Genomic DNA, 24,097 nt, shown 5'->3' on the forward strand with positions numbered 1-24,097 from the left:
CAGACACTTGGGAGCCTCACCTGTTCCTTGTTACGCATGGAGAAAGAGAGAGGTATTTGTTACACACAGCTTTATTATTCCAAATCCTCAGTCTTTATCGAGCGAAGAATGCAAGACCAATGCAGAGACCATTTTGATATTTGTCGAGAGCAGTGTGTGGATCAAAGCTAGGCTGTGGGTTGCAGGTGACTAAGGAGAGAAAAAATGTTTCATTACAGCATTCCAGAGCCAGGCTGGGAGCATAGAAGCAGAATGAATAGAAGGGATATGGTATGGCCTGTTAAGGTAGATCAAAAAAGTAATCCAACTGAAACATGAATTTAATGATAAAAATCAAATGGGTATGTAGCAGCAGGCAGCAGCAGAGCATATCATAAAGAAATGACTGAAAATTATGAACTAAATAGGAAGAACATTACAATATTGATTCAAATGCAAACATAAAGATAGACATAAACAATAAACTTAAACATACAGTCATGTGCAAAGGTTTAAAGACACTTATAAAGAACATGTACTATGTGTTTCAATTACACAATATGTAGTGAAAACTTAAATAAGAAAATTGATATTAATTTACAGAAAAATACATCCTGTCCTTTAACTGTGTTGACTATATGATTTTTCAAGCTGAAGTCAGTGAAACTTTGATCAAAACAGTGATTTACTTAACAAACATCTGTGAACTGAAGAAACTGAGCCCAAACTACATTGGTTTATTGCAGACATGGTTACTCTTTCTAAGAAAATGGAAATACATTAACATTCAATATCGATAGGAAAATAGTCTCAAAGAATGTGATACCAAATCTGTGCTTTAAATATATACACTTCGTTGCTTTGAGAAAATACTTGTATTATATCATTCTTTTGTACAAAAAAAAAATCTGTTAAATGTGCCATCATTTGTATCCAAAAACCAACATGGATCTTTTTTTTTGTTACTACAAATATCCTATTTTATTGTTGTATTTTCATACAGTTTGTTACCTTTCGCCCAGAAGGTCATGTTTTCACAGTCCGTTTGTCTGTTAGTTGGTTGGTTGGTTTGTCAGCAGGTTAACACAAAAGCTTCTGAACATGTTTTCATTAAGCTTGGATGGAGAAAGGGTCTCGGCTGAGAATAGACCCAATAAACTTTTGGTCTGGATCAAGACAAAGGGTCTGACCCAGGTATTTTTGGCTTTCTTTTTATATCGCAAGATAGAGACTTTTTCAACATTTATGTTTATTTCTTGGTAATAATGCACGGATCTTCATGAAAACAATTAGAAAAATTTGATCCTCATAAATATCTAGATCCAGCAGATTTTATTTGATATTTGATCAAGCTTGTGTGAATTTAAAGGTACTGTTGGGCTTTGACCAAGGTTTGTGTTCCACTGAATGCTATTTTAATTACTGCTGTGTTACACACAGTCTGTCAGCCGACCTCTGTCAGATCGCTGATGCAAGATTTTAAAAGCAAGAGAACAATATGTGTGTAGAACATTGACTGTGGATTTTGACGCCTATCTCTTACGAAGGGTCTCTTAATGACCAGTATGAACAGGAGAAACGATATCTGCAAGCATCTGCTTCAGTGTACATATGTAGAAGAATATTCAGTATCACAACCTGACTATTTTTAGTAAGGGAGACTTGAACATTTTTGATCCATCTGTGACGGTGTAAATGTCATAAATGTCAGGAGGCATCTCTTCATGATGTGTACTTATACTTTTGATATCTGCACAAGCTACTGATAACACCTCTAAATATTAGAGGCAGGACTTAATTCTAGGAGGACTTGCTTACATAGAAGTTTTTACACTGTGTTTTTTTTTACTTCCAACAATGAAAAGTGCTGCTACTACTACCACTGTTCTGTTGCCAAACTGTGACCTGTAATACCAGCTCTGTGCTACATATTCTATGGTTTGGAATTGTTGTACTGCATTTCTCACATGTAGATGGAGAGGCAGAGGAGGTGAACATGTGCTTTGAGTTTACAGAGCCTTTAGAGTGGAAGCCAGTTGGAGCAGAGAAAGAAGGCATCCAGAAAGGAGAGGAGTAATGCCAGGATTGGCTTGCATTTAGGTGTGTGTGAAGGCAGAGATCTGGGACGTTTCATCTCTGTTTCCATCCGTGTGCTGGCAGTGGTGTGTGAGTCCATCTTTTGTCTTCAAGACATAAAGTCCTTCCAATCATCTAACCACTGCAGAGTCCAGTGTAAAACATAGACCAATTAATTAATCCTCATTATTCAAGACATTCTGCTGTGGCATTGTCAATTCATGGAAGATGTATACTTGTTGTTGCTATTGTTATGTACTGCTGGAAAGAACATTGCAGCCCACATGTGCAGTCAAGCAATCAAGATGTTTTTATGGCCAATGTGAACAAATGACAAAACAATACATGAAGCTCAGGCTCTTTCTGTTACAAAACATAAATCAAAACTGTTTCCTTCACAAACGGGGCACACACAAACAGTTGGGATGTTGTGTTAATGTAAATGAAATAGAATGCAACAAGAGACAATCTCGCAATGGGATCACATCATTTGCAACACCCATCAACATTTTAATGTTCTGACCTGTACCCATTTTCAAACCTGGCCTTGATTTTCTTTATCTTAGCTACACACCTGTAAAGTTTAAACATCTGGCAAAGTACTATCAACTGCTTTGTGATTGTATCTACTACAACATATATGTCCAGGACCACAAATTCTCTGCCCCTACTTTGGACCCCCTTGCTAGGACCAAACCCTTCAAACTCCACCTTCATTTTGATCTCAACTACACTGAACAAAAATATAAACACAACACTTTTGTCTTTGCTCCCATTTTTCATGAGCTGAACATTTTCTATATACCCAAAAGAACCATTTCTCTCAAATATTGTTCACAAATCTGTCTAAATCTGTGTTAGGGAGCACTTCTCCTTTGCTGAGATAATCCATCCCACCTCACAGGTGTGGCATATCAAGGTGATTAGACAGCATGATTATTGCACAGGTGTACCTTAGGCTGGCCACAATAAAAGGCCACCTGAAATGTGCAGTTTTGCTTTATTGGGGGGGGGGGGGGGGGGGTCAGAAAACCAGTCAGTATCTGGTGTGACCACCATTTGCCTCACATCTCCTTCTCATAGAGTTGATCAGGTTGTTGATTGTGGCCTGTGGAATGTTGGTCTACTACTCTTCAATGGCTGTGCCAAGTTGCTGGATATTGGCAGGATATGTCACTCATTGAGCATGTTTGAGATGCTCTGGATACGACACGTATATGATATGAAATTCACATTAAACACATATTTACAAAAATCTATGAAGGTGATGAGGTCAGACATTAAATATATTGTCTTTGTGCTGTTTTGAGTAAATGTCAAAAAGTTATATATGTCTGTTGTATCTGTTTACAGATAACCCAAAATTTTGGGGAATCAGGGTTATTTTAAATTTACACTACATGACCAAAAGTATGAGGACACCTTAACAGTATCTCAATTCTTAGCCATTATTGTGCTGATGTAACTGCCTCCACTCTGCTGGTTTTAGGATTTCCACCAGATGTTGGACACTGCATGGGGGATTGTTATCCCCAACCCAAACTGGAACAACATAAAGTTGGAAGAACACTATCTCTAAAATATCACTCAGTACTAAGAATCATCAAGTGGAAGGGAATGACATGCAACAAAGGTTGAGCACCTTAACTCTGCTGAACTATTCCTTTAATGGAACTTGGGGCCTAAACCAGAGGCCTGAAACACAGTCCCATTCATATATTAATGAATTTGCAAATGCATTTTAAAGGGACATAGTGTTTACTTGTTTTTTATGAATTTTAATGCTTTTAATTAAGTGTTCACTTTTTCCAGAAAATATCCTCTCTTACAACAACTCAATTGCCAGGATAAATGTTGGTTATATTCAGTTTTTTTGCAAACCACAGATTTGTCAAAACTTTAATTTTCTTTATGTGTAAGTTTACGTTTCTTTAGGTTAATTTTTAAATTTTATGTTGTGACAATGTGCTAATACTCTATATAGATTTAGGTACAAAAACATTTGGTTGGGATTTGGAAAAGATTGTGTTTGGCTTAAAATACTTGTTTTGGTAACCACAAACATGGCTGGAGTTGTCCAAACTTTCCATCAAAAAGATGTTTTTTTTCTCTTCCCAAGAATGACCTGAAATTATACCAAGGTCTTATTGAAAATATTAGGTGGTGTCACGTTTACAAATGTGGCTGTGACAGACTTGGCAGCCTTCTTGCTTAACTAATATTTTATGTTATTATTAGTAGTATTTAATAACATAGTAGTAGTATTTAGTAGTGCCTCCATCACTGGATAAACATTGATACTGAATGTAATACTGGGACAAGGAAGTTTCTTGCAAAAACATCTACATTATATTGAATGTTACAGCAATTTCTAGAAGATGATGTTGCCACATAACAACACCAAAAGACACCATAGCACTCTTTTATCTGGTAATTTATAAAGAGGACAAAATATTAACACATTTGCAAACCTGGTTTGAGGATTTTCACCAACTTTACCCAAAAAGAAAAGCAACCAAATAATTTGAGCTGGTTGATAGGTCGTGCCAGTAAATACTAAATGCATACAAAACAATACAAAGTTCCAATACCTACAGGTGGTTCAAATAAAGACAAGATGGAGAATCAAAGCCTTGATCTTTTCTCTGGAATCGTCTGACAGACTGACACTGATAATGTTTGGCAGTGTGTGTTATAACATCTGAACTCTCTAAAATAAATATGTCCAAAAATTTGAAATATAATGCATCACATGTAGGAAGGGCGGCTGTTTCCACTGAGGAGCAACAATAGTTTTGGCAGCAGTTATGCGAGCTGAAGTTGCAGTATGATGGTACATTGTGAGAATGTCTGTATGTCATTTGGAGACTGTCTATCCTTGTTTTGATAGTTGTGGTCCAATAGTGTCATACGTCTCAGTAAGGAGCATTTATTCTGCTTCATTTCACTGATAAAAAAACAACACACTTGAGATGACAGCCCACAATTTACATTGAAGTAGTTACAGTGTAATCTTTTGTACTAAAGGTGTACCTGTACAGTACATACCAATACATGTATGTAGGTACTAGGGAACAAGATGTGAAAATAAGGGTTTCATACAGAATTTAGACTGTTGTTGTTTTTTAACTACTGGGTACCTGTCTACTGAGCACTAATCTGGACATTTAGGAATGATTTACAGAAAATGAACTGGGTACCTGTTCCATTATCTGGATGTTTCAGGGAAGATGAAGTGAGGACTTCTGCATCATTTAATAACCCAAATCGTATGTGGTTTTATGTCAAATGAGCAAAGTAGATTTAAAAAATTAGGGTGCTTAAATGAACATACGGATCTGTGTATTTACTTTTCAATAAATGTCCAGGGAGCACTGTATTGTCATGGATACTGTCAGCATCTTAAGACTGTCTCACCTCAGCAGACTTTAGACCTGGATACCCCTTTATGGAGATGATGATGACAGAGGCCGCCATATAGGAGGTGAATATCCACCTGCTCATCAGGAGCAATTTAGGGTTCAGTATCTTGCTCAAGAATGCTTCGGCATGGAACCAGGGAATCAAACCAGTGACCTTCGATTACTAGGTGAACCACCCTCTCTCTTGAGCCACAATCGACCCATGTTGACAGTTTTGAAGTCATGTGAAAGTCTTCTACCTGGCAGTCGTGTTCGTCCATGGAATAGCTCCTCAAAGTAAAAGCTTACCTTGTTTCAGTTCTGTGCACAACCTCTGTTTATCCCAGGAAGTGAATAGATATGTAGCACAAAACAAAACACTAGATACGAACACAACTCTTATGTGGTTAATATACTCTCCTGACAGTAAACTGTGCAGTTATTAATTAAGTTTCTTCTCCATGTGTTGAGGCAAGTCAAATCAAAACAAGCTGTTCTCATATTATTCTCTGTCGAGTACGAGCAGGCAAGTCCCACCAATTACTATTAGTTACATGGTAAATTCAGGATATGCATGCCTTAATATAAAGTACAGTTTGGTCATTTGTGTTATGAACATTCTGTACACTGCAATATTATTGTAGGAACGGTTCATAACACTTGACAATACACCGTGTGCAGTGTTGGGGAGTAACGAATTACATGTAACGACGTTACGTAATTTAATTACAAAATGTACGTAATTGTAATCCGTTACATTACTGGGAGAAAATATGTAATTAAATTACAGTTGCTTTTGGAAATTTCAATGATTACGACTTAAGTTACATTTGAAAAATCGCCGCAAAAGCTCGGATTTATGAAATAGTTTTTCGCCCCCCTGGATTCATGTTTGTTTTTAGTTATTTTCATATCAACATCCTCCTTCCAAAACTGACGCTTGTGATTGGCTCTCTCTGGTCATGTGCCATTCGACTCAACCGACAAACCGTACGGCGGCAGTCAGACTCAGCAGCAACCGTGTCGGCGGCACACAAGATGTTCCTGGGCTGGAAATACAAAAAACACTTAATACAGACAGAAGCCAGGCTTCCCTGTATACAAAGGTGGCTCGCTTTTAACCCGGCTAGATCACCATGGTAACTTATGGTTACCTCATAACCTGGCCCCGACCAGGTTCTGTTCTGTTCAGAGTTTAATAATAAAATCGGCTATAAAAACGCCGCTGTTTCACTATTTAACTCATTTACAGCTAGCGTCACCTTTACTTTGAAAGTCCAGTGGAGCTGGATCAGAACAGAACATTTGTACGGAGGGAGAGATCGCGCTGATCCGCTGCTGTTTACTTTCTCTCTGAGCGTCTCCGCCTACAGATGTTCAGCTGAGGGGATACGCTGCTCAGCTGTTGATCCGACTCGCGTCAGAAGGTCATTTATTAGGCTATAGCCTATTTACTTATACAGCCACTCACCACTGAAAGAAGTTGTGCGCTCGCAGCAGAACAGATAATTTAACTTAATGTGGCCATGAATAAATTAATTGTTTCGCCTGTTATGTGTTGCCCAAACGCAAATCTTGTGTTTTCTCACATTTAAAAAGGTCTTTGTACAGAGACAACATGAGATTTGCTTGTAGCTACAGCACCTAAAAAACCCACTGTAACCTATTTTCATACGCACACCCAGCCTCGCTTTCAATAAAACACACACTGGCATTTTATAATTGCGATCAGTGAAATATATGAAAACAATATTTAACACAGTTTAAAACAACAGTTGTTGTTGCTCTAAAGCTTCATATTTAAAAGCAGCTCAATGTAGAGCTGTCAGAAATTAAAATCAGCCTCCTCTTGTCATATTTGGAGCAACACTGTTGCTTCAGGCTGTGATCAGGCTTTTTTGTATCGCTCATACTCTCTCCATTAAAACAACCTGCACCTCTTGGCTGAAATCAGCCCGTTGTCGCTCCACTTAGTGAGGAAGTGAGCCTCCTTCAGTGCAGGCCGAAGGTCAGACTCATAATATATGGTTAAACCTTTGAACTGAAAGGTTTATCACACTATAGGTCTTAAAATGTGAAAATGGTTAGCAGTTGAGAGATTTCATTCAAAATTAAGAAAAGTAATCAAAATGTAATCAAATGTAATTAGTTACATTACTTTGAGAAAGTAATTGAAATAGTTACACTACTATTACATTTTCAACAGGGTAACTTGTAATTGTAACCAACTACATTTCCAAAGTAATCTTCCCAACACTGACCGTGTGTGATGTGAGGGGACAGGTGCGGCCAACAAACGGGTTTGTTTGGTCTAACATGCTGGTGCTGAAGTGCCACAGCAGTGATATGGGTTAGAGTTATGGGGCGGTTAATACAATTATCAACAAAATGTGAAGAAACATTAAAGACATATGTGTTCTGTGTTGCAGATATGTCTACTGAAGTTAGCATTCTAACCAGATACCCCTGACTTGTCCTGTCTAGTAATACCATTTTGTACCTCAATAGTTGATAGCCTCTGTAGTTTCAGCTGGGAGATGTATGCTCTACATGCCATTTTCACCCACTGCTGATGTCTGACAGAGGCTGTGTTCAGTCCCAGTCTGGTGTCTAGCTGTGCTCACTAGGAGATGACTAAGCCGTTTTGACCTAAGCCCAGTTTGCCATCATCTGAGGTCGTAGTCCAGACAGACTGTAGTCTGGGCCACTTAGCTCCATGGCTAAATGAGTTACTTGCAAACAGCAGCTAAAGAAAGCTATAGCAAAGAGTATAGTGAGCTGAGTTATTTTTTTATTTGGGTTATATTTGTAACATAGAAGAATATTTACAAACTATTATTAGCTTAGGTCTTAGTATGTCACATTCTAGCACGGATGTAAACATACTACCTCTTTAAAATTACACAACTGTATGTTGTTCTTGAACTCTTTTATGTTTTGACAACTCGAGCTAAAGTACAGCTGAAGTGATTAATGCAATTGCAATTTCCCTTGGTAACACATAACTCTTCACACAGTTCTCTTTGCCAACACTTCAACAAACTGTTGTACTTTCTACATTAACACTACAGCAACTTCTTATGCCTTAATTTTACAAAGTTTGGCTGTATATCGCAATGCATCATGGGTACAAAATAATTACAGTAGCTGACAGCATTTTTCTACAGTAACATATTAATAAATAACTGGCAAGCTGTGTTCTGAGTGTAGATAATGTGAACTACGGTTATATACTTTAATTTGCCATCGGATCACCTGACACATGGCAGTTGGAAAAAGGTGCTTGAAGCAGAGGAGGAACATCTGTGTCCTTCCACTTCATAATAGGTAAGTTGAACATAATGGCTTACAAATGTGCTGACCTAATTTGACCTTACTGTATCAATATGTATCCCCCAGAATAATGGTGATAATTTTAATAATTTTGGCCGTATTTGAGTGAGTAACTTACTATACTTAATTATTTTAGCCATGTTTTGAATAAGATATATTTGAATCTCTGCACAACCTCAGTTTGCACAATTATTTAGAAAGCATTAGCTAACTTAAGACAGCTAATTGCTTAATGCATTAGCCGCATGGCCTGGAGAGAAGGGGGCTGTGCATTGTCCAGAAGCCCATTATTAAGACCTATTGGAACAAAGGTACACATTGGATGGCACATTATTTCAAAAACAAAAGCCCACTGCTCTTTGGGTCTTCGTTCCAATAATACAAACTCAAGAGTCAGAGTTTAGTGACCTACAACCCAACTGCTTTTCCAAATTTTAACAGATGATGTTACAGAAACATAATGTAAATCTCAACATATGTATTTTGATGACTCAAAAAGAAAAACAAATTCACTTTGGCTGATACTTAACAATAAGCTAAAGTAAGTATAATTGTCTTAGGTATTGTATCCATCACATGTCTCGGTTTTGCTTTACATCAGATTTTAAATATTATACACATGTAGACTATTAGGTTAGTTTAACATATGGATTAGGTCTGTGTGGAAGGGTCATGTGGTAATTGCAGCATTACTTTCAACCGATTACAACTTTAATTTAGCCTACCAGGAGCAAGCATTTTGCATGCTGGAATTCATTCAAATGTAATTCTGTAATTCTGGTGAGTCATTTATCTTTTAATTTGTTTTAACTTAAAGTCCCATTCCAGCCGGTGTTTCTTGCTGTAAATGTTCTCTCTCAAACAAAGAATCGGGGTGTGGTTAATAGTCATATGTAATCCATTACCATTGCAACCAGACTGCAGTTTTAACAAGGTCAAACATTTTTTTTTCTTGTGTATTATTGAGGAACAGCAGTGTTTATTCATGGTCAAAATGTAACCTGCACTGTACATTTACTACACTAGACAACTTCACAGCTAACCTTTCCCTCTGATCTGTTAGCTAACACTCATCTGCTCTGAGCCCACTGTTGCTCCCTCGCTCTCTCAACTACACAGACACGCTAGTACACACTGCTGTATTCCTTAAAGGAGCTACACAACTGTTTTAACCCACAGAACAGCTTAGAGGATTACTTGTGACCCTGAGATTCTACATTATCATTGTTCTATTTTGGCAACAGTTTTTGACTTTGAGCACCAAATTCTGTTACTTAGCAAACAATATTCAGTAAACATTGTTGTTCGTTAACATTGTCAAGAAAACGACCCCCTGAAAACGCTTTACTTTAAAGAACTAGCAAATGATTTGGCTTGACCTTTAACCATCATTAATTTTAGGACACTAATTAGACTTGGACAATCCTCAATGAGTGGCTGACATCAGGGAATATATGACGCAGTTTGACTATTGTGAAATATTCAGGGTAAAGTCATCTTTCCTTTTAGTAAGTTCCTCAAAAGGTTTTAATACATTTTATTTTGCTGCCACTCTGACAGTTTTATTTTATTTTATTGTATATATATATTATATGTGATATATATTATATATTATATTATATTTTTGTGAACAGGTGAATGCATTCTAATGGGATGATGATTCATTTATTATTAATAGCAAACATATTCTCATTCAAGACACTCAACAATTATTAACAAAGTGTAAAAAACTAAAATTTACTGTTAAAAACATTTTGCAACAACTTGTTGTATTTTGAAGTATTAACAGCTATTTATTGGCAATCCTATTTGCAAAGAATACAAGATAATGTTGTAAACTAGATTACAATTATTTTTTTGTTTTTCTATAAACAAGAACAACAACAATAAATAACTGTAAATCATATATAACAAAAACCTGTAAAAGTTATCCTGTAATATATTGTAATTGTATTTATAGTAATTACCTATAATTTGACAACACTTTATTGGCAACTTTTTTTTGCATCTACTGTAAATTCTACAGTAATTTCTTTACAGTGAACGTGCAGCTCCGCACAACAGTTAATCTCACATCTAAAATAAAAGATTGGAACCAAAACACCATATACATATCAGGATCAATGCTGACAACATTTACTTTTCTAACACTTTGTCATGAAATGAGCAGAAAAATCACAAGCAACGGTTAGTACTGCACTTAGTATTCCTGTTTCTTTGTGGTATCTTTTATTTTATTTATTTAGCATAAACCAAGATTCCTTCACGACAAAATAAGGTAATCTCTTCATTGCATGGATCTTGCCGTCTTACAATATATACCACATAAATTTATCAGAAGTTGAAACATACTTCAGTGTGCTTCTTTTTGTCCCATATTTTCACAGAGAAAGTATACAAGATTAAATATCGTAATTTCAGTAATGCAACAGAAAACTATACACATTCACAATACACACTTGAATAGGATAGCGAACGATAATGAAATCGTTAAAACACCTTTAATGGGAATGTGTGCAGTATGATATACAATATAGTTGATTTAAATAGACGTGGAACAAATTATGAACCTAATCAGGCAATAAGCCATACCTTCAGTGATTCTTCTCCTTTAAATATGCTAGTTTGATTAAAGCTATTGTTATGTGTTCTTTGGTGGGATATTGCTGCTGACAGATAGATCTAACTCCCTGGTCAAACACCCCATGTAAGCAAAAATATAACCTGAGGTGATTAAACTCGTTCTTCTAGTCAGGACCCCTCTACAAGAAAGAGCTTAGTTTCTTATTACCCAATAATACCTGCATTATTAGGTAACATTGCAGGTATTGCTTTAAATGAAGGTCCCTCTCATTTCTGTTTATCTTTGGTGGTGAATATTTCATTAGCAAACAAGTGTGCTATGAATTCAATTACCACAGACTAATTGCCAAACAAAGAACAACTGCACTGGGGCTTTGCCCTTTTTGTCCTTTGTCTTAAACAGGAACTAACTGGTCTATATAAAGTAGTTATAGCTGAGAAATATAAAATATGGTGTTTTTTGTATCTGTAATATTCAAGACATTTATTTTTATTTTCTCTTATTTCTTTTGTTTTCTTTTTTTTTTTTAAATAACAGTCCAGAGAGAAAGCAAATTCGATAGACAGCATCAGAAACTTTCACATATGCAAATGATAAACTTGGAAAATGTAAACCAACTGAAAATTGAAATGCTCATAATGTTACGGTGGGGGTGTATTTCCAGGACCCAAATGCAGAGACCGGAGACAGGAAGTAGTGAGCAAATGATTTATTGTTCCAACAGTGATCTCAGGAGGGTACAGTGGAGGAGAAGACCTGGTTAGCAGGTAACCAGGCAGGCAGGTGATGGGTTGACTCAGGTGTGCTCTGCTGCTGCTGCCACACCCATAGATACACACACACACACACACACACACACACACACACACACACACACACACAGAGGGAAGGAGCAGGTAAGGGAGAAAGGAGGAGGGAAAGGCAAAACACAGATGTGACACATAATCCATTAAGGATTAAATCAGGGATTTCAATCCATCACTTCAGTTTAATTTTAAATTTCAGTTGCAATGAAGTGCTTGTAAGCTTTTGGCAGTTAGATCAACCTACTTATTATGTATCCTGTATTAAATCATTGCATATTGTGTTACTAAAGTTTATAAACATCATAGATACATTTAAATACATCACTAAGTGGAGAAGACATCAGACAAATAATTGTTTCTCTTTCAGCAACTCTGGTTGTCAACTGATGCTTATATAGACATATAGACTTATACACAAGTCATCATTGATTTCTTCAGGCTACGTCAGCTATAAAGGCACCTTCACTATGCAGACAGGATTTTAGAGATAGCCTACTGCATGCAGTCACTGCACCATGATGTCTCTGCTCATGGAACTGCTCCAACAGCTCCTTTAACAAAGTCTATTTTCTGGGCCTACATGTTAAGAACATGTCCATACCAGCACAAGTAAGTAAGTGAGTAAGTCAAATGCTACTGCTGTTTTCTCTGTGCAAATATACATGTCTGATTTTGTCATCTATGCAGGAAATGTGTCTCTGGTGTAACTCTGGTGATGGATTACATAGAAAGATAATTTTACTTACAGTGTAAGTGTTCTTATTGTTTATTCTGTCTGGCAGGGGCTTTGTATAGCCAACTGTAGCCTTTAGTTGTGAACAGTTCAGACTGAATTGATGTGTAAGTTGTTTTAGGTTTAGTGCATTCATAAAAAGCAGCAAGTTATTGGAAACAGGATTTCTAATTCTTTTTGTGAAGTGTACTTATAATAGAGGCACAATTATCCGTTTCTTCGTGAACTGTTTGCTAGTGATTTAAAATGTAAGCTAGTTTTCCAGTATTTATTTCGGGTTTCTAAACAATCTGACTCCATTATTGTGTCTCTTCATTTCTGAGACCGAATCTACGCGCTAAACAAACAATAACTCAAGTATGTTAATTGCGATTCACTTTCCTGAATTGCCTGCAGGTTCATTTAAATAGGAGGTAGCCTTTTGAAAGCTTGCCTCAGAATTACGCTGTAAACGACAGAAAACAAGAGCCCATCGTTTAGCCTGCTCTCTGAGACTACATCAGAACATTAACGCAAACGACTCATATAAAAAATGCTGCCTCGTGTCGGATGTCGTCACTCCACGTCCGCCTACCCTTTCTTTCCGTGCGCGAGCTCGACAGTCCAAAGTATAAAGTAGCGCGAGCGCCTTATCTGGGGGGGAAGTATAGTCCAAAGAGAGGGACACGCACACACACACACACACACACTCACTCACTCACTCACACACACACACAGGCGCACACACACTCGTGCATATACATTTTGGGCAGCAGAACGGAACACAGGCCCAGTTGTGTACATGTATACGCGGAGAGGTGGACATCTTTATAACTAATTAAGGAGTAAATACCCGAAAATGGAGTTGGAGTTATGGATTTAAAGCGTAGAAGACTTGAAATGGGCTGTCTGCTGCTGCTTTTTCTGCTGCGGAGTTCCCTGCTGTCGGCGGTTGACGGTACGTTGACTTTTTGTTCACAACCTGGATTCTTAGGGAAGAAGGAGTTAGGAACGTCTGGAACGCAAATTGATAAGAAGGTGGTAGTTAATATTCTGTGGTCCAGTGGTGTCTGAGCACTTCTCTCACCCACATTCAGACGAACTAGAAGGCTAGCTGTGATTCCTTGTCTTAAAGTTTGGGTTTTCATGTCTCAAGGGCACAACAACACTACTGTTGGAATGAAAGTGTCGAAACTTTGCATTGGTACGTGCGACACACTGGAAGGTAAAGCCAGAGGAACTAAGCTCCCTATGTTTTCCTCAGCCGGTGTAGTTTAGGAGTTTGTGTCGGAGCTGGAATGAAGTTTGATGGCAGCCTGGGCTATTTTCTCGGGCCTCGGTAGCTCCAGCCATTCCTGCTCGGTGTCGGGTGTCAAGCAGACTTTATGCTTTCTTAGTGAAAAAGAAGCCGGGATGTGTATGTGGGAAAGGGAACGCTGCTGGTCACGTTTAAGATTTTGCTCTGAGTCAGGATCAATGCCTTTGTAAGCCTTACTTTCTCCGCTGGCTGATTTGCGGTCTTACTATTTCATGTGAAGCTGCCCAGTCAGAGGCGGAGCTTAGCGTTCTCTCATATGGATGTAAGGCATTAACTTACACCAGGTCTTATGGCCAGCCTGTTTTTGTCTCCTCGCATGTTGAAATTAAAGCTTCATATTTTAGAGTCCAATACCCCATGCAGCTATAACCCACTGCACACGACATCTACAACTCTCTCTCTCAGTGCTCCATTAATGTCCATTTCAGATCTGCAGTTGAGAAGCCTAACATTTTCATAAAAGACAATGTTTGCTTTGCTTTGCCCCTTCAAAGCTATTTCGTAACGTTACTTTCAATATCAGTCAGACACTAGTTATCTAAGTGGTGCACTCATCCTAGGAAAACGATGGGGAACATTATGAGGCATTTACCCTCCACAGACCTGCCCTGTCCACTCTTGATATATTTTATAGAAAAGATTTTGCTGATTCTGCATCCTAATTATGTCTTTACCAAACCTGTTAAAAATGACTGTATGTAGAGTCCTATGGGACTCAGCACTCAAATCATTAGTAACTAAATTGTTGTAATGTGTACTTGTGACATTCATCAAGTTATCTGATGACTGGAGTGATTAAAAGTGAGAAATGATAATAAATGACAAAAAAAGCTGGACTATGGGGTCGAGTTTCTATCTATCTATCTATCTATCTATCTATCTATCTAAACTTTACTTGGATTTTCACTGGATTTTCATTGAGACAAAGCTGGTAGACAAAGTGTTCATAGGGATTAGAATATTATACCAAGATGGGACAAAAGATAAGGTAGGATAGATAGGTAGGTAGCAAGACTAAGTTTAGGGGTGATGTGGGAAAAATTAATTATCTATGTAATCCATGATCTAAATGTCGTCTTTTCCTAATTTTGAAATGCCCAGTAGACTAGAAACAGCTAAAACTATACATTTCTCCATTTGCATTATTAAAACAAAAAAAAAAGTGTCATAGATAAAAATGTATTATTAAAACATAATATTTTATAAAAGATAAGCACAGTTTTGATTTTGCTTGGCCATACTCTGATCTCATATTTTGAGTATTGAACAACTAAGGCAGTGTTTCCTCTAGGATTTTTTTCAGCAGTGGGGGCAGGCTCTCCGGGGAGCCGTGGTGGCGTCAACAAATGACACTTGACTGCAGATTTGACTTTTATGCCCAGCATAATCCCCCTTTTTACTGAATGGCTGGCATGGAAAATGGCTTTTTAAAGGCTGAATGTAAAAAAAAAATAAATAATAACAAAAATACAACCATAAAAATGAATAAATAAATAAAACAATAAATAATAATTTCTTGATGGGGCTGTAGAATCAGTGGAACCGGCTATTTTTTTCAACCCATTTAGGGTCCCAGCCTGATAGCCTGTGCTTCCCTTTAGGTTTTTCTCCTCTACTCTCATCTCTCTCTCCTGCACCATCACTTTGCTCTCCTGCTCCTTCACTCGGCTCTCCCCCTGCTGTACTCTGCTCTCCTTCACTTTGTTCCACTGCTCCTCCCTGTCTAATGTTACTTGTCTTATACGATTACATAAAACATTAACGTTAGATAATTTACACTCACATCACATCTGATTACAAGTGTGAAGACAATTTGTTACCTACCCATCATCATTTGAGTCAGTAAAAGGCTACTGATACCTGACTAGCATCATCTTCATCAGGTGTCTTTCTCTTCTTTGAGAAATATTTGAACAAGCTCATCTGAAAATGCAGTCAGCAGTGACATCATGGCGTGTATATATTCGCTTAATGCTATCAGTTAGTTTACTCACGTTAGCGACACTGAGTTGAGTTGGCACCGGGCCCAATTAATTAAGCTACCGATATGTTACGTAACCTTAGCTGGCCATCAATATTTTGCGAATGTCTATTGAACTTATAAAATCTATTATAAGTTTTCTTAAGCTAATAAGTCCACCTTTTCTCCGGTGAGACGTTGCCCTATTTTCAAGATGACACTCCTCTGACTCTCTGACCTGGTGCCTGGGTGCTTGACGTGATGTCGCGAGTAATTAACGTCGATGGCACCAGTAAGTAATGTAATATATTATATTATATTATAGTATAATATACTATATTACCTAATAATATGGTATAGTATTGTGTAATACATAATAAGTATAATATATAACAACATATATAAATGTAAATACATCAGCCAACAGTCCAACAGTCAATGGAGAGGGGAAGGAGTATGTGAGTCACTGTGGAAATTTTGTGCCTTTGTGTCAGAGTAATGCCAGTCTACGGTTTCAATTGTTGTTGTACAGTCTGATAGCAGTGGGTACAGATTAGCACCTAGATGGGATGATCTAGTTGGCTACCACAGATCATCATGGAGAGGGTTAGACAGGTGTGACCGGCTCTTTTTGGTCCTGAGACAAGATTAATGATATCCTAAGTTTGGCACTAAGGTGACCACATGTACACACACTTCACACCTGCTAGCCAAAATAACCAAAGTAGTGTCAGCACACTGCCTGGCAAACATCACAGTTTTCTGTGTTTGTGTCTCTGTGTTATAGACTCTAAGATCACTCAATAAATGGAAGTGTTTTTCATTTTATACAAAATTACAGATAAATACAGGTTGATAATAACAGCTGCGCTGTGTCATTGGCTGTATTGACATTTAAAATGAGTGATGATTAGAAAAAAAGTAGAACAGCCTATCACCATGATCACAATCATTCAATCATAATTTTTTCTGACCATATTTCGTCCTCAAAGATGATGGTTCAGCACTATCCTTCTGGTTTTAATGATGCGTTGGACAGTTCTAAACTCGATTTTAGTAGTTTCAGCAAACTCCTTAGATGTTTTCTTTGCTTGATGCAGGCCAAGAATTTCACTCTTCTGAAATACAGTAACATATCCACACGATATATATTCCTGCATGGTTGTTGAGAAATGAGAAGTTACCAACTGCATCAGTTAGAGTTAAATAACTTGTTGCCAGCTGAAACAGATTAATCACTGCAGTAATTATCCAATGGTAGGCTCTGACCTATTTTCTTAGTTAAACCAAGATGACTTTTTTTTTGGCCAGGCAGTTCCGAAGCTAAATTACAAATTAATCCAACTGATGACTGTGAACTGTTCAGGAAGTGATCTCATAATGGATCTGTAGCCTATAAGCTGTGTATGTAAAATCATTTCATGTTATACATGCCCTTCAGTGTGCAAATTTCGATGATTAATGGGTGAAAATCTGTTAAAACTGTTCCAATTTCATGTACTTTGTCATTAATTAGGTCCCATAATTAAAAGCACAGAATTTTCCCTCTTATTTTCCTGTGAAGGGACGTAACCCAGGAGGAACCTTTAAATCCAACCTGAATTATCAACAAACATTTTAAAACTTGTCACTTATATTTCAACAATTTGGAATTGTTTTGCATTGGAATCGTTGACATCTGAATTGTTATCGAATTGTGAGGCCAGTGAAGAGTCACACCTCATTTACACAAATCGACGTATTAACATAATCGATTATGTCGACGCATCGCACCAGCCCTATAACAATAGTTATCTATTTAATATCTTTAGCTTTCAAACTCTGGAATAAACTGAACAATTTTGAAACAGTGCTTGAGTGCTCCGATATTTATTCTATTATTCTTTTTGGCTCGGTCCAATTCTTTGTTTTCACACTGCTTTTCTTCGTCAGTTTTCTTATTTCTTCTCATTGACGTGGGCAATGGTGGGGCATTTTTCTGCTCTGTTGCCTCTCCGCCATTGTTCGCAGTTTGTGCTTGAGCTTGAACCTATCTGACCAGGTGAGAGCAGATGCTGCGCAGGGGGGCACTGCCAAGTACGAACTGTGTGAGGAAGGGGGGCTGTCAGCAGCGTATGCACGAGCATGATTGACGCTTCTCAGACACTCCCCTCGCTCTGAATGGTTGTGTTGATTCGGAAGTGATGGATTCTTGCAAACCAAATTACGGCCACTGAGTGTAGCCACAGACAGTGGATTTATACACAATTTATCTGTATCTTGTTCTACTCTAAGATTTATAATGACAATTTTAGCAAATATAACAAAAAAAATGTTACAGACTACAATTTTAACTTCAACTCACATCATAGCATTGTGTCTTAAAAAGGAGAATAATATTAGTGTGTTCTCCCAGATTTTACATCAAAGTCGCGGCAGAGGTGATAAATACCTGTGACTACTGCAGAGTTAATTGACCAGGGAGTAAATCCAGATAATTTACATTCAGATTGCACACAAAAGCCAGAGTAAGTGGTAGCGCTATCACTTTTTATTTTGGAAATTTGAATATTCATTTGAAAGTAAGAGGAAAATGACTGGTAATGTGGTAATGTTCAAAATCAAAAACTACGATCTATAAGCGCAACGGACCATTTTTAGTAGTTTGCGATCCAGCAGAGGGTGCTCTAAAACTTCACTATCAGCTTGACCTACTGCGTTCCTATTGACCCTTGACCTAGGGCTGGGCGATATGGCTGAAAAATGTATCACGATACAAGTGTTTCATATCAATCGATATTGATAATTATTTGAAACAAGAATGTAAGGGGGGTCAAGCATGTGAATAAGATTGTTGTATCCAGACTTCTCAACTGTTCTGAGTGGTAGCAAGTCCTTCGCTAAGTGATACGCCACTGCATCCGTTATTTCTTTATAATGTTTTGATGTTTTGTCGTATGGCACTGCTGCCAAGTACCTCTCCATGGTTGTCTGTTGCCGCTTGTGTGGTGTTCCACCTGTACCAGCAGATGTCGATGTCTGTGGCTGTTCGACGCTGCTGTACTCCAACAGATGAGAGCGGCTCAGGTGGTAAAATAAATGTGTCGTATTGCCAGACTTGGTAGGGATGGGGACCTTGCATAGTTTGCAGACAATATCGGTCTGACTCTTGTCGGACTCAAAATATCCGAAATACTGCCAAACTGGTGACATGACCTTTCCTCTTTTATCCACAATTTCCTCTCGCGGTCGCACTCATTTTCTCCTTTCACTCCACGCTGTTCTTTTTGTTGAAGCAGTTATGAAGGACAATGGCGAAACATGAAAGTGCTCCAGGGCATGTCACTCAACAGGTTGCTGCTAGGTTGCCAAAGAGTGAGTGAATTTGTTCATGCCACCAACCTTGCTTAGCTTGGCCGGGAGAGGTCAAGAGGCTAAAGCCCTTCCTCTGCCTACATCCCCCAGAATGCCCTGCTGTTCTCGATCGGCGTTTTCTTCCTGTTTTTTTATTCTAACGGAGTTCAGTGAAATATCGACGTTCTATCGAACATATTTAGTATTGATATTGATCACATGTCTGTCGCGATAGATATCGTTATCGTTTTATCGCCCAGCCCTACCCTTGACCAACTGATTCAACTCTTGTAGTATTATGTTGTTTGCTACGAAAATGGAAGACACTAGTGAGCAAAATTGAGTGGATAAGCACAACACCAAAGCATCTGAGAAGTAGTTTGTGGAATTATTTTGGGTTCTGCACCATAGATTGCAAGTAGCTAACAAGCAAAAACGACAACAGATCTACAGACTCACCTGCAATCTTGTCACCCACGTGAAGCAGCGGAGGCCAAGGCACCAAACACCAGTGGAGTATTGTCAAGTGTACAACCTCGTCTGACGGCCTACTTTTTGGCACACTCAGCTTCAACAGGCCCCTAGCCAGCAGCCAAGCAAACAAACACTGTTTATTAAACTCTGTTAAGCAGAGTAGATATCCAGTGTCAGTGGTAGCTGACACAGCAACATAAAGTCACCTAAATGCCTTTATTTTGTAGGGCTGGTGATCATTTTAATAGTGTCAAAACTAGAGCTTGAGTTTTGCTAATTATACCTTAAAGCGAAACTCTTGCCAAAAAGCAACCAAGGCTTTATTTGGGATTGAATATGAGTCAAACCTTTGTGTAAAAGCATAATTACGACGAAAGAGGCACTTTTAAGATTTACCGTAGTTTCGGTTTTGGGCACGTTAATTTTGAACGGGAGTGCATGGGGCAAGACATGCTAGCATCAAAATCGCTATTTTTAGAACAGTAAGAAGGCTCGACACAACATGAAACTTTGCTCGTAGCATCACCAGGGTCTCTACTCATGAACAAGAGCATTGAGAACATTGTTTGTGTACACAGAGTTTATGAAAAAGAAGGTTTTCAGGCAGGAGAGTAATGGTGAACCGCTCCTCAAGCGTGCCTGTCAGGTCGCACTCGGGGATCAACACTTTTTGTCTGCCATGACGGCGATGCGCAGGAGCTGCAGCAGCTAACGTGAGTAGTTCAAAAACCTAGTCGAAACTACGGTAAATCTTAAAAGTGCCTCTTTCGTCGTAATTATGCTTTCACACGAAGGTCTGACTCATATTCAATCCCAAATAAAGCCTTGGTTGCTTTTTGGCGAGAGTTTCGCTTTAACAATACTTTAATTGATATACGACTTTGAAAATGAAAGCTTGTCTTTCTATGATTCTTTTTTTGGTTGGAGGCACAATCGACACTTGACAAAATAGGGCAAGAGCCAAGGCTGACAGAGAACATGACAACAGCTCCTTATACTTTTCTCCTGATAGTTTAACATTTTGGAAATTGTGACTGAATTTGGAAATATCAGATTGTTTGGTATCAAAAAATTATCTTAAGGTCTGATGAAAGCCATTGAATTAGTTGGCTGGCCCCTGGTTGCAGGGAAAGTAAAATAGTTGGCCAGAAGGGAAATGTGAGGGGCTTCAGGTCAGGAGAAGAGATTTGGTGACAGTCAGTGCGTTTACATGCACAGCTTAGTCAGATTACAGCCATAGTTCGACTATGCTGCTCAATCAGACAACTGCAATTATCCGAGTATACATGCCGGTGAGAAAATCGAATTACTGCCGAAAGCATGTCATACCCCGGTACGCTTGGTGGCGCTGTGCCCATTTCAACTAGTGTTAACGGGGCCACCTCCGGCTGACCTCTTTACGTCACCAGCTGCCTCGGCATTCAAGAAAGATGGCGTACGAAGAGAGAGACGAAGCTGCATCTTTGTACACTTCGTATATGGTGTACATGATAATTACACAAACTAGATGCACAATGGCGCACTTTCTTGCGGTGATTTCGGAGGAAAGACGCCGCCGCCGTCCGTCTACTTCCGGCTCACGGCCCCGGGGCAAAATGTCCGATCCGATGCGCTGGAAACGTATACATGCAGGAGTTAATGTGACTTTCAATCGAATAATCTACGTGGTGTAATTCGACTATGAGAAATCCGATCCGGTCCTATTTTAGTCAGACTAAGGTGTATACATGCATCTTAAAAATCCGATCATAGTCAGACTAACACAGTAATTCAGTTTTCTTGAGTGTCATGTAAACACACTGAGTGCTGAGGAGGAATGGGAGGAAGAGATTGATATCTTTTCCTGTTTGTGTTGATCTGGTGTGAAACGCAAGGAGGTTCTGTGGTCTTTGGATTGCATATGTGCCTGATGATGGGTAGATAGGAAGAAGAGGAAAAATGTAGGAAAGAGAGCAAAAAGACAGTGATGAGAGAAAAATCGCTGAGAGAAGAAAAAGAAAGGAGAAAGGAGGTCAAGGGGAAAAGTGGGAAGGACACAGAATGAAAGGGAGTGAGAAAAAGGAGAGAAGCAAAGTTGGGAGAAACAAAGGAAGTCTGTGGCGGTCTACCTTGATTTCTCTGGGGTCTCCTCACACACACACACACACACACACACACACACAGTGCATATAAATATGCTCCCTGAACTCATCATGCACATTTTTCTTGTCCCAACTGGGGAGGTGTGAAGAAAATCTTTTCCTTCCTTGCAACCCCTCACACAAGGACCCACCCACCCACACAGACACACACACACACACACACACACACACAGAGGGTCCTCCTAAGATGGGGTCTGATAAGATGTAGGCTAAAGGGGGGTGGCTGTTAGTTTTCTCCAAGCAGAACAAAACAGGGGGACTTAGAAGTAGTGTGTGTGTGTGAGTGTGTGTGTGCGCACTGATGTGTGTGTGTGCGCACTGATGTGTGTGTGTGTGTGTGTGTGTGTGTGTGTGTTTGTGTGCAGAAAGGGGTGCAGCAGTGCATTGCCTATGCTTTAGAAACTTCTTTTGGGACCCTTCTTTCTTTTCAAGCTGCCACCTCAGTATGACACGCCCCCCCCCCCCCCCCGCGCCACACACACACACACACAGACAAATGCACACACAGACTCAAGTCACATCTCCCGCTCGTACTTTGATTGTTAAACCCATTGACAAACTGAAATGAAGTTTTTGGTCTGTTCTTTTGTGTCAAGTTGCATGTGTGTGTTCACCACACACACACACACACACACACACATTGTCATTTTTCTACAGATTGCACATTACTACACATGTTTTGTCATCTTAAATTTAGAGCTGTTAGTTAGTTAAATTGAAATATGTGGATGACAAACTGTCATCTGTGTTTCACTGTGGGATAGAATAACAATGCGTTAAAATAATGACGACAGTTTTTTAAATGACTCATTACTGTTCATAACTGTTTTTTCCTCAATTAGAACTCAAAGATCACCTAATCTCTACGTATTTACTAAACATTTGACACATGTTTATATTTAACTGTAAAAATAGTGAAATTCACATTCCCCACCAAACATAACTGTAAACTACTGTTAATTAGACTGAAGTTTGCTACATTCTACTAAATCTACATACATAAATACTTAAAACATTTTATTTTTTTATTCACTCCCATATGGGACGCATCGACTCCGTAGTGACCTATAGCTTTTCCTTATCTAGGTGTAATTTCATGATCATCAGTCACATAATCAGATGTCCCTCTTGGACACTATAGCCCCTTTTGGACAGAGATTCTGCAATAGGCTTCAACAAACGCTTGCTTCTACACTGCCTTTGTTTTCTTACACTGAACAAGTGTGCAGAACCGGAAGAGCTGTGACAGTACACATTACATGTGTGTTTTCTTTAGCATTTAGGCTATCAATCTGGGTTCCCCCTGTAAATCTGAAAATGTCTCAGAAAACTGATATGGATGCTGTTATAAAGTGTTTTAAAGTGATTTAGATCCCGATCCAGCATGCATCGTGGAAAGAGTTTTTGCTCTAAATGACATCACACAATCACCCTCACTGAAAAGCGGACCCTGTCTGGCTCTCATTCCAGGAGAGGGATCGTGTTTTCCGGAGGAAGTCCACCAAAGACTCGGGAGGGCTGATTGTCTCAGTGACTTTCCCAAATTAAATTTGGTGATTTTTTTTCTACATAAATTGCCAAATTTGGTAACTATGTCTTCACAATTGTGGGAGGCAACAAAGTCAGTTTTTTGCTTGAAATCAGGTCACATAATCACCAAGAGTGAATAACGGGAGCCGCCTGACTTTCACTGCCTGGGACAGATGCTGTTTATTAGCTCGAAGTGTGAGGGACAAAACATTAAAAGTGTCTGTGTTTAAGGTAATTGTCTTGAGGGCAAAGTATCACTGATTGGGAGACAAATCATTGTTCCGGTACAAGAGTTGATTCTAAGATGTGTATGATGTGTTTGATTTCATTTGTGCATTTTAAATGTCAGATTAACAGTAGTGAGCTGAAGTGGGAGTGTCAGCCAGTTGTCTTTTTCAGACAAAATACACATTATGCTGGTTTATCTGCCTGCTGCAGGAATGCTTTTTC

The 24,097-nt window shown here is 38.7% G+C and overlaps 1 protein-coding gene across 1 annotated transcript in view; it reads left to right on the forward strand.

Moving 5' to 3' along the window:
* The first annotated feature begins 13,539 nt into the window (after positions 1 to 13,539).
* The window catches only part of lrp5 (low density lipoprotein receptor-related protein 5), a 104,184-nt gene continuing 93,626 nt past the window's right edge, over positions 13,540 to 24,097 (forward strand). The window contains exon 1 of the mRNA XM_030425773.1: positions 13,540 to 13,849. Within this exon, the coding sequence (XP_030281633.1) occupies positions 13,765 to 13,849 (85 nt within the window). The 5' untranslated portion in view covers positions 13,540 to 13,764. The remainder of the gene's footprint in view (positions 13,850 to 24,097) is intronic.

Source organism: Sparus aurata, chromosome 8, assembly GCF_900880675.1.
Source record: "Sparus aurata chromosome 8, fSpaAur1.1, whole genome shotgun sequence".
NCBI classification, from domain to species: Eukaryota; Metazoa; Chordata; class Actinopteri; order Spariformes; family Sparidae; genus Sparus; species Sparus aurata.